Below are 12,178 nucleotides of genomic sequence, written 5' to 3' on the forward strand. Positions count from 1 at the left end.
TAGTGACACGGAACAGGAGCACAAACCTCTCTGACCACAAACATCTACCTGTATACTAGTCACACATACAGTTGCTCAATCCTCAACCTATATATTTGTGACACAGTACAGGAGCACACTCCTCTACCTATATAGTAATGACACAGTAGAGGAGCACAACCCTCTACCCATATACTAATGTCATAACACAGAAGTACAACCCTCTACCCGTATACTAGTGACACAACACAGGAGTACAACCCTCTGCCTCTCTACTAGTGACGGCACAGAAGCACAATCTACTACCTGTATACTAGTGACACATACAGGAGCACAACCTGCTACCTGTATACTAGTGACACAGCAAAGGATCACAACCCTCTACCTGTTTAGTATTGACACATCTCAGGATCACAACCCTCTACTTGTATACGAGTGACACTGCACAGGAGCAGAACTCTACCGGGAGTAAGGACTCTACAGAATTTCTGTATCCAGTCCTTCTTGGTGATGGCAGAGGGACACACCTCTCTCCACTGCTGAAACCCTCCTATTCCTGCTGGAGTGAGACACACCTTAACTGATAACACACAGGCTCTTAAGTTACAGTGGTACATACCTCACCTGGTAACACACAGGCTCCTGATAAGTGTCCTGCTATAAGCTAGTGTGACATAACACTTGATAACACACAGACTCATAATGTGATATATTACCTGTTAACACAGGGTCCTAAGCTACAGTGTAACACACCTCACACGATAACACACATGATCCTACAATAAACTAGTGTGACATACCTCACCTAATAACACACGGGCTCCCGCTCTAGCTCACAATGTGACATACCTCACCTGATAACACACAGGGTCTTGCTCCAAGCTACAGTGTGACATACTTCACCTGAAAACACACAGGCTCCTGCTCTAAGTTACAGTGTGACATACCTCACCTGATAACACACAACATCCTATCTTAGGATAGGACAAGATATCTAACCAACCTCTTCTCCCAACTTCTATAGGAATTTTAATTTGTGAATTACCTGTAGAAACCGGTACAGTTACGATTTCGCTGATAACTCTCCACTCAATAACAAAATACACATAAGCTTTATGATTTTTAAACATGAAATTACCACATCGGTGATTGCACATCACTCTGAATGAGGGCCATAGTAGGATATCCCCTCAGCGTCTCTTTCTGGGGGGGAGCACATCCAGTGTTCTGGCAGGACAGGGGCAGCCGGCACTCCGCATATAGCCATCCCTAGTGCTTCAACTTCCTACCTCCCCCTCCACCCCCCCCTTTATATTCTCTTATGTCCGTGACATTGACTGACAATTGATTTCAGCTAGTCTTGCCACTCAGCCTGTCTCTGGGTCTTTGACTGTCTCTGCCTATGGGCAATTTTCTTCTTTGTACTCTCTCCATGGATTGAGCTTCTCTGCAGCTTCACAATTCTGACCTCTCCACAGTATGTGGGGTGTCTGAGGAAAGGGGAGCGTCAGGAGTGGAAGTAGGACAGAAAACGGTAAAAGGGAATGTAGTAAGAGATTGTAGTTCAGAAATTAGGAGAAGCACGCTAGTGTTCTGATTTATTATTATTATTATTATTTTTTTATCAAGCTATCAACCCGTCCACTGAACCCCCACTCTAGGGACGGCGTGTAGGAAGCTTTTTAATATCTAAACGGCTTTTGTTTTTTTGTTTGACAGAACAAGTTAAGAAATGAGAAGAAGAAAATTGAATCTGAGTTTGAAAAACTGCAGCAGCTCCTGAAAGAAAATGAGCAAACACTTCACAGAAGACTGGAGGAGATGGAGAAGAAAATTACCATGGTAGAAAATGCAAATATCACCAAACTGTCCAATCACATCACCTCTCTTAATGCCCTGATAACGGCAATAGAAACGTGGTGTGAGGAGCCAGCATGGGAACTCCTGAAGGTGAGATATCAATCAACTTGGATTTGTAGAGCACGGCTAAGGGTGACGGGGAGCATCCCTCTGAGGGTGACGGGCAGCATCCCTCTGAGGGTGACGGGCAGCATCCCTCTGAGGGTGACGGGCAGCATCCCTCTGAGGGTAACGGGCAGCATCCCTCTGAGGGTGACGGGGAGAATCACTCTCTGGTCCCACAAACAGTTCTCAAACAGTGTAAGTTAAATTAGTTTATAATGACCATGACCTGTCAATGTTGGTTCAAACACGTAATTTAGCAGTCAGTCTAAACACATGTTCAAATGCCATGTCTGCTTTTAGGAAAATGATAGATAATAAACCTTTGTTTCCCCGGGTGACTAATTTAGGACTCCAGCCCACCACCAATGTAGCTAAAAGCTTGTCATATAGTTTTGTGTCGGTGTTGAGATGTGAAATGGGAGCAGTAAGACCTACAATCCAGGGGGGGCTAATCCTTACGAGAGAGGACTACTCTTACCTCCTGCTAGAATGGTGGACCAAGACCCGTTGCTATGACCTCGCGACTCATTTTAGGATGCTCTTCTGTGATCTTTGATGTAGCGTCCCTCGTAATTACAGAAAGGTGACTCCTGACCTGTTGATGAACCTCTTGTGTTAGTCGAGAATGATGGCCCATGACTTGTTGATAAACCTCAAACTGTCCTATTTGTTTGGGTTATCAGATGATAGTGGTCCTGTGCTTGCTACCACCCACTAAGTCAGTAACTCTACCGTCTATCAATAGACAATATACAGATGTGGGGAGCGGCACCCTCAAAGATCGTACAATTCCAGAGAAACATGTAAATCACAAACAATATTTTTTATATATAAAAATTCAATGTTTACTTGAAAGATATTTTCTTTTACACATTCTGAATCATATTGAACCTAAAACACGATTTACATCATTGATGGTCATGAATTACTATGATAGTCTTATGTTCAGCTCGTCCTAAAAGGTTCTCTGAGAGTGGTCATCAAGGTGTAGTCATTTGCTGTGAATCAATATAGCAAATACAGCGCACACGGGGTTCACGGTTGTAAACATCAATCTTAAAGTGCTTCACAAATATTTATTTTATTGTTTATATTCTCTCTTAGAGTTATTCTCTATTTCTAATGAGGACCCTTTCCTCACCTATAAGGAAGTCCGCAATCAGGGATCATAGCTCTGAGACTGAAATATCTGTCTCCATCAGTGCTTTGTGGGTCTAGACACTGGACAGAGAGACACCTGGTACAGTGACCTGGGTTTCTCACTAATATTTGTCCTAGTATTTTTAGATGTAGATGAATATTCAAGAGCTCCTTCTCTGGAACTGGTCATGTGACTAAGTTTGCTGTGCCAGGGCAAGCGGAAGTGACATCACACACTCTTTGACCTTAATGAAGTGATATAACCTTTGATCCTAAATGTCTCCAGGAAGTTGTCACATGACCTTAACGCTGAAGACATTACAATATTTGACATCACTGAAGTTCTGTGTTGTGTAATACTAACCATGCAGTTAACACAGAGCAATGGCCATTTTAGAAACTATCTATATTAGGGTTGTAACCTGATCTTTGAAAGTGGTGGGAAGTAATACTTGCCCTGAATTGCAGTGAGCCAGATTTCCTATTGTGTACCAGGGGTGGGGGGAGTGGGAGTTGGGGCAGACGTTCTCCCACTGAAAAATGTTTTTAAAAAATGGAAGCTAGCAGGTTATAAAACTAACAATTTTCACATACGTTTATTTAAAAGCCAGCGGTTCTGAGAGGGCACTCGTTTATATTTATGTACTTTCAAGGTCTGTCAAGTCATTGAAACCTGACCCCCTCCCAAGGTGTTCATCCCATTGTTTTCAGAATGTGCTATGGAGGCGCCCTCAGGTCAAAAATCACCTCCATTGTGCCAGTACCTGCATTTTGTCAGGAGTGCCCCTCATATGCAATACGTGCCTCTTTATGCCACATATTACCTACAATATCCCAGTGTGCAATTCAGCGCTGTCAGTGCTGGGATGCCTCCGGGTAACCATGCGCTCTATAAATATTCCTTCATTCATTCATTCATGCCATCACATACCTTGGGTTGGTGAATTATCAAAGTGGTGGGGGGAAACGGTTTATCTTGATTATAACTCGAGATAACGCAGCAAGAAAGCCTGAGTCAAAAGAGTAGGTGCGAGAGGTGTTCTCTCTCTCTCTAGCGCAAACTGTGTATTTTACCGAATACATTTTTAGAAAACGTATTACGTTTTTTCTAAAGGGTGCAAATGGTACCCTCCTGAACTTAGCACAATGCACAGGCAGACTCAAAATTCACCCTACTCTCAAACAGATATTCTCTCTGCCCTCACTCGGGTGCCAAGCTTTCTCTGCACTTCCACAGCTCACCTTGCATTTACAAAGACACATCACTCACGCAGGCACCACTCGTAATGAGGGCTTGTTTGAGGCGTAATCATATCTTATGGCTCACCAATTATAATCGGACCCTAGTGTCACTTGTTCCTTCGCACTGTATGGAATCTTTGCGTAACCTCCACCATTCCTGGACTGCACTATGACAAGTGACCCAATTTACAACTGCCTTCATGCACCCATCACATTAAGCTGCAGAAAAAGCTTTGGCAATCGAGACATTAAATATTTCTGGATTTTCTACCACATAATTCTATAAAGTAATTTAATAAAAAAAATAGCCAACATACGACCACAGGATGCTTGCTTAATACTTTAAAATATTTACCATCCTGAAGTCCTACATTAATGAACCAACATAAGGCCGTGGGACACTTGCTTATTATTTTAACATTTTACCATCCTCAAGTCGTACTGTATTACCGTTTTTAGCATCGCATGGCCTTCTTCGATCGTGTCCAAGGTTGCATGGTTACACTTAAATGATGAAATCTACATTTTACCACTTGGTGTCAGTCCTCAATCAAGAAAATGTATATTTTTGTGGCTCACTCATTTGACTTCCCCTTGTGATTTTATCTTTCACTAGTTTACTACTCTCTACACCCTTTAATTTTATGGCCCGTTTTCATAATGTTTTTTACCATATTCTGAATGTCTGCTTGTGTATCTCTTTCGTCTGTTTACCATGTTAATTTACTGTCTTGTTAAACATATTAAGAAAACAATCCTGTAAAATTATTTATTATAATAACCGCTACTTCCATGCAGCGCTCCTCACCCTCGTCTTTGCTACTCCCTGGGCTGGGCATGATGAGGTGGGAGCAGTAGAGCGAATGAAGGAAAGGCAGCAAGGGGTAGAAAATGACCAATCACTGCATGGCTTAATAATAAAGCCATACTCTGATTGGCCATGTTCTTCTGTAAAGCCAAACCTCCCACCCCAATGCTTCCTCCATGCCTAGGCCTACTCCTCACCTCTTGAGCCAATCCAGACGCTGCTCCACAGCATAAGAGTAGCATCAGGATTGGCTGGAGTAGGCTAAGTCGGCACTCCTTAAGAGACCAGGGAGGCGGCGGCTGTGATCCTTGGCTCTCTAACGTTGTGTTGTTAGGAGAGACCTTTTGTGCGCCTTCCGGGTTGGTTGTGGGAAGATACCCTTCCAACCCTACATGCACACTTACATGTCGTCAGACCCATACCCTCTTCCGGTGCTGTCTATAATGATGCCCCACCCCGCCCACTCATAAATTAAAAGTTTACTGCCTACAATGTGCACCCGGTTCGCGGCTGAAATAAAAGCACCCCAGCCAGGAATATAAACTTTCTAAATGCATTTTAGGGGCCAAAGGGTAACAAGTACAGGGGGGCGATGCCCTGACCCCCAGAGAGAAACCACCACTGGGTGAAATTACACCTAGTACATCAGAACTAGAATTTTGTAATTGTTGCCCTTCTCTCCCATCTCATGGTTTTCCTCCCTTATGCCAAGAAGCATCTGCAATGAGCTACTGCCAGCATTTTACCACGGGTGCCCCTATGCCAAAGAATTGCCTCAAGTGTGCCAGTATTACTTAGTTGGTTTCCATTATGCCAAGAATTCCCTCCAGCATGCCAGAAGCAGTAGTTTTCACAGGTGCCTGTCATGCTAACAATTAGCTCCAGTATGCCAGGGGTAGAATTATTCAATGGGCCCCTCTCTAAGCCACGAATTACCTTCAGTATGTAAGGGCCAATGGCAGACTAGCAAGCATTACATCACATTCTCACTCATTCTTACTTACACTCCATCATTAAATCTCACTTGCACTCATTTATTCTCACTCACTCTAACTCGCTCTCACTCATTCTTACTGACTCCAACACACTCGCTCATACTCACTTGCTCTAACTCCGTCATTCTCACACACTCACTCATTCTCTCTCCTTCATTTACACACACTCATATTCCCTCTCTTACTCACTCATGCTTTTTCAGTCATGTGCACTCACTCTTATTGTCGCTCATTCTGACTCACTCATACTCACCGACACTCAATCTCACTTACACTCACTCACTGCCTTTTAGTGGCTCTCACTCACTACCCCTCACTGACACTCACACACACTCATGCTTCCACATACAGAAATACACTCCAACACATTCTTTCACACAGCCACACTCTCCAGCAGCACGCACACTACAAACGTTTAAAACATGTTTTTACTTGAGACATCTGCAACTAAAGTTCTTATTCTAGAACCTGGTGCCTCATTTTTTTTTTTTTACACTAATAGTGATTCACTATTAGTGTAATAAAGAATTGGCAGGAAACGAAGGTGGAGCACGACTAAGGGCGGGCAGCCTCTGTCTTCTTGGTACTCAGTTTGCTACCTCTGAGGCCAAGGGCCATACAAGCAGTGCCAGGGGTCACAAGGGACAAGCCAGGAGTCACAGCCGAGACCCCTGGCAATCCCTAAATGATGCCCATGCATGTGACCCTGTTGCAAACATCATACAATGTGTCAAGTGACTTCCCTCAGAATATCAGAATGTGCTGTGTTTTGTGACTCCATTTAGAAGGACACTGTGCTATGTCATTACCATTCAGAATATCATTGTCTGCTATGTTTTGTGACCTCATTCAGAATATCACATTCTGTGCTATGTCATGTGATACCACAGAATGTGCTGTCATGTGCCCCAGTCACTGTTTTTTAACCATAGATGGAAAGAAGTGTTTCATTCCTAAAAATACTGCCATAACTGTAACATCTCATTTAGAAACTGATTTCTCTGTGTTTGTTTCTCTGTTTTGCAGGACGTCAGGAGCACCCTGAGCAGGTAAGGCTGGTTTATTATTCTCCTCTGTGTGTAAGGAGCATGTCTCGCTGCTGCTGTGTGTAAATACCACAAGAGAGCTCACACAAACTGCTAGGAAACTTTCAGGTCCTCATAAAATTCCATTGCATCCTCAAAATAAACCTTAAGTACTCAGAAAATACCTTTTGATTCCCCCTAAAAACATAAATCCTTGGAAAACTTCCTTGTGTCATCAGGAAACTCTTAAATTTTCATAAATCCCTGCGAGTTTTCAGCACTCTCATTTGAGTCCAGAAATAACGGCTACATAAAGGAGCTGCTGTCCTCCCAAAACAAATTTGTATCTTTAAAACTTAACTAAAGTCCTAAGAAAAGTACCTTGAGCAGACACAAAACGCAAGTACCATCTAGGCAAGTACCATCTAGAAAAGTCCCCTCCGGTTTTCCTCAATTCAGAGTTGTGTAAAATCTCATTTAAAATTTCCTAACTATGATGCCAATCTTCAAAACATGTGAGATCAAAAAGGACTAGCCTATTTGTGAATTTACATAGACTCAAGACTGTAAGGCAGGGTACAAACCATTTTGTTTGTTCATGAATCCCTCACCCACCAACCTAGTTGGTGGCATGCTTCATCATCGGGCCCACCCAGTGACACCGAGTGTGTCCCGGGTGTGCTTCGACGCCTGGATACAGCGGAGCAGGTATGTTTCTGAGTGTGCAGTGTAGTGACGTGAAGGTGATGATTTAAAAGCTATGCAGGGATTCCCAGTACCCGAGGGTAAATTATATTTTAATAACTGGGTCACTGCTAGCATTAAAAAAGGCTGTTGGATGTTATAGGAATGTTAATTAGGGTTCCCTACATCCAGGTGTGGTCTACATGTTTCAACCAGGCCTTTATGATTAAAACTGGCTTTCCTCAGGACCAAAGTGTGTAGGTGCAAATTACTTAGATTTAAGTGATTGCATGCACGTCTTGTTGGTTCGACGTCCAGACGTGCATGCAAGACTCAAACCTTCAGAACAGCCAGATTAATTCGCTGACATCTTCACGACCACTTGAGTGTTTAACGGTGTCGGTAAACAGACACAAGAGTAGTTTTGCCACACAGAGGCTCTTTTGAGATTTAAATAACCTACAGATTAAGACGGGAGCTTTTTGACAATCAACTGAATTTCTTTGACTACAATATACTGATTAGTTACGAATTTAGGACGTCCCGCTTGATTTTCAGTGGATAAAATAACCCGCAGTGATTTGAGGGGTCAACCTTGTAAATAAAATTTTCCTGAGGATGGTCTTGGTAAAGAAAACCTAAAGACCGAAACGTCGACAATCACACTGTTTTCCAGAGAAATGGCTATATATTGTTGTGAAAAAGTGTTGGATCAATTTGAAAGTGAAGGCATCAAATATTGAAATATTTCCTTTCACTGTATTTAATTGTTGTAATTTGAAGTACCCTTTTTTGAACTAGAAATATAAATTCAATTTTTATATATACACCCGCTTGTTTCTCCTCCTTTTGGTTTATTGATTTTATTGTATTCAGGTCAATATGTGATGATTCACTCACACTTTATTCAATCCTGATTCTGACAAACTAAGCTGATTTAAGTATTGAAAAAGTGATAATTAATAAATTTGTAGGTATATAACTGCCCTACCTTTAATTAAGAATCGAAATTATACAAATTATTTACCAAACAAATCCCTTGAAGGCACCTTTCTACCTGTTTATTCATATTTGCCCGAGCCCTCAAGGGTATATTGGGTTGTCCACTGCACTTACCTTGTTTACTGGCTAGGCTTGTTATCTCATTATTAACAGAGCTTAATGAGGCATCCTACCTGTCAAATAGGTATTCTATTGTGAAGCTAACGATACAATCTCCTCAAAGCCTTAACAGATACAGCACCTTGGGATCACTTAACAAAATAATTCAAGATGGAGGTGGATCACATACATAACTGCACATGGTTGAATTTAAGGTTCCAGTCATTTTCACAAGGACAATGTGGAGCACCAAGGCTGAATGAGCGCAGGACCAGAGGCAGCCTGGCTGTTTGGCTGTAGTGACCCAAAAACCTGCAGGGTAAGGAAGATCCAGAGGTGTGTGAGGAAAAACAAACTGTCCTGCTTGACAACATTTATCTGTGAGCGCCGATGCTTGCAGGATCACAATGTGATGGCCTTGAAAGAGGCAGCCTTCTGACAATGCTTAATTTGTGAAATATGAAGTCCAGCTGCTCAAATATTTGTTGCCTTTGCACTATTTTTTTAATGCAAATGTCGATGGGACCTCAAAATAAAAAAGTAAACACTTCATAAAGTGTAAGCTAAAATCAGGCTTGGCTCATTATGATATCTCTCTATTTTATTTCCATACTTCGTGGTACTCATATTAGCGATCTCAAAACACAAAAGGCACGTTGTGATAAGATGAGCTTTCAAGACCATCTGATCGTATTAAAACAGTAAAAGCAAATCTCAAACACTAAACGTTAACTGGATGCAAGTGTGCAGTCTTCAGATGAGGCTCCAATATACAGAAAGAAAACAGAAGTTCTGCTGCACATCCTTATTAATTCCCAAATAGGGTTGGTTACCATGGCGAGGAAGTCCTCGCCTTTGTTTTTGTTCAACATTTTTAAAATATCAGCAATATTTCAATATTATTTCCAGCCTAGTGAGGTGACCACCAAACTCAAATGCACAGTTGCAGAACTGAAGTCTGATGTATAAGAAGGGGAGGCGCGATTCCATTAATTTCCCTCTCAGAAAACACTCCTGCAAAACTGCAAATGACAAGGAACTCCGCTATTAAAATGGTACAGGTTTCTTAATAATACTTTCTTTGTTAGACAAGACCGTAAACAAAAATATGTTTATGGTGGAAAATCTGACACTTCAAATCCCTGCCTATTCAATCCCCAGGGCGCTTGAAACACGTTTGTGACAGCCCACAAAAGGCCACGTTTATTATCTACCTGGAAGTTACCCCTGTGCAGATCAACATTACCGGAAGGGAAATGTAAAATCATAACACGGCGGACTGTGAAGAGATGCACGCTAAACAGAATGTTCGCTGGTTTACACGAGTATCGTTAAACCCGCATTCAATTTCAGCGGAAATAATTCTACTTTCCGAAGAGACACCGTGGCAATATCTATACACTACAGAATATATCACGTTCCCATTTTTGTCTAAAATCCCCTCCTCTTGCTCTTCTGTACTAGTCTAGAAGCATGTGGATTGATGAGAAAAAGTAAATGTAAACGGCATGGCCCTGCCTTTCCACTGCACACGGTGCCCCGCCCAGTGCCATGATTGCTCGGGCCTCTGACTCTGTTCAGGTGACCGTCACCACCTGCAAGAAAAAGCAGCATTGGTTTTGCAGCGTGAATCTTTCTGGATTCACTATGCTGTGCATTATTCCGCCATTTAGTGGTTGGGTCTGGAATTGAATTTTTTTTGTTTTTTGTGGCCCAGGTGGGCGTCGACATTCCACCATTTGGTGTCCTTCGTGACGTCGACGTGCTTCCTCCGGATGCTCTCACCTTTGGTCGCCATCTTCAGATTCTTTTTTCCGCCGTTGGGTCTGGATCGTTGCCCAAGAGTTCCAGAGTTTTTAGAAGAGGAATCGAGGAAAATAGTAGAAAAGCGATGAAAATCAAGTTTTCAGCTGCACCGGACTACAGATCAGGTGACCGGGACGACGAGGGAGAAGGTTCATGACCAAGACCTTGACGTTCTACGGAGAATGCACTCACAGGGGGCTCCCTGAGCACGGGGATGGACAAAACACAGTTCAAGTTTAGCACCAATTGCCACCACAAATACGCCCAGAAGGACCAGCATCCAGTCTGCAACCTCTGCCTGCCGCTCGACCACAGCAGCGAAGACTGCAACGCATGCTCAGCGTTTACACGGAAGACCCTCAGAGTAAGGGAGAGGCAGAGAAGTGCGAACCATAACATGCAGAGACCACCTCCATCGCTCCGAGACTTGTGCCTCTCCACTGGAGAAGAGGACAACATCGCCGGAGAACGGCAGTCGTCAGGGTCCATAAGAAGACGTTGAAGGAGGTAAGGGAGTCGTCAACCCCTAAACATTCGAGCGACACTCTAAAGGGTGAAGCTAAAGCCCCGAGCGACACTCGTAGAAGTGAAGCTAAGTCCTCGAAGGGAGCATTGCCGCCGAAACACTCTTAAGGCAACAGCAACCAAGGACAGTCAGCCGAGCGGATCCTTCGAAAAGGACTTCCAATCGGCGAAAGCCCTCGAAAAACAAAGATCGTCGAAGGTTGTCCTCGAAAAGGACACCTCCAGCACCGAGAAAGGAAGGGCCGACATCGTCGACGGCCCAGAAGAGAGGCGCTCCAACCCTCGATGCCGAACATGCCGCCGAGATGGAGAGGAAGAAAAGGAGGCTCGAGGCCGAAATGGCGAGCATCCTGCAGCGGAAAAGGGACTTCGACGAGAAGATGAGCCAATACACTATCCCGCACTCTAAGTCGAAAGAGACAACGAGGACGTCGAACCGCTGAAAACGCCTGAACCAGTCGAGGAACAGGGGGACGAAGACTATTATTTTGAGGGAGAAGGCGACGAAGATCTGCAATCCTACCGGGTCTCAACGTCCTCGGAGGCACAAGACCTAGAATGGCAAGATCTCTACGCAGAATCGCCAGAGGAAGGGGTAGATACTCACCCTTCGAGGCCCTCACCGCCAGATGACATAGGGGTCTACAACATGGTCGGCCTGAAGGCTGCATAGACGTATGGAGTGAAAATGGAAGAGGAAACGGCCAAGGCATTTTTGGAGACTCTACTACCTCAACAAACTAGCCAATTCCTTCCCATACTCCCTAGTGTGCTGGATCAAGGAAGAGGGGCCTTTAAGGAACCAGCAGTATGCAAGGCTGTGACGCCGAGAACGGAAAAGTAGTATAAGCATTCTTCAATGGACCCTGCATACATCCAAGGGTCAGTACCAGCCGACTCCATAATTG

At 43.6% G+C, this 12,178-nt stretch overlaps 1 protein-coding gene across 3 annotated transcripts in view; it reads left to right on the forward strand.

Moving 5' to 3' along the window:
* Positions 1 to 12,178, forward strand: part of LOC146870431 (E3 ubiquitin-protein ligase TRIM39-like) — a 235,480-nt gene that overhangs the window by 165,286 nt on the left and 58,016 nt on the right. For all 3 annotated transcript variants that reach the window (XM_085640914.1, XM_085640912.1, XM_085640915.1), the window contains 2 exons: positions 1,699 to 1,929; positions 7,156 to 7,178. In XM_085640914.1, coding sequence (XP_085497040.1) covers positions 1,699 to 1,929; positions 7,156 to 7,178 — 254 coding nt within the window. The remainder of the gene's footprint in view (positions 1 to 1,698; positions 1,930 to 7,155; positions 7,179 to 12,178) is intronic.

The sequence above is a fragment of the Triturus cristatus genome, chromosome 1_1 (genome assembly GCF_964204655.1).
Source record: "Triturus cristatus chromosome 1_1, aTriCri1.1, whole genome shotgun sequence".
Classification (NCBI taxonomy): domain Eukaryota; kingdom Metazoa; phylum Chordata; class Amphibia; order Caudata; family Salamandridae; genus Triturus; species Triturus cristatus.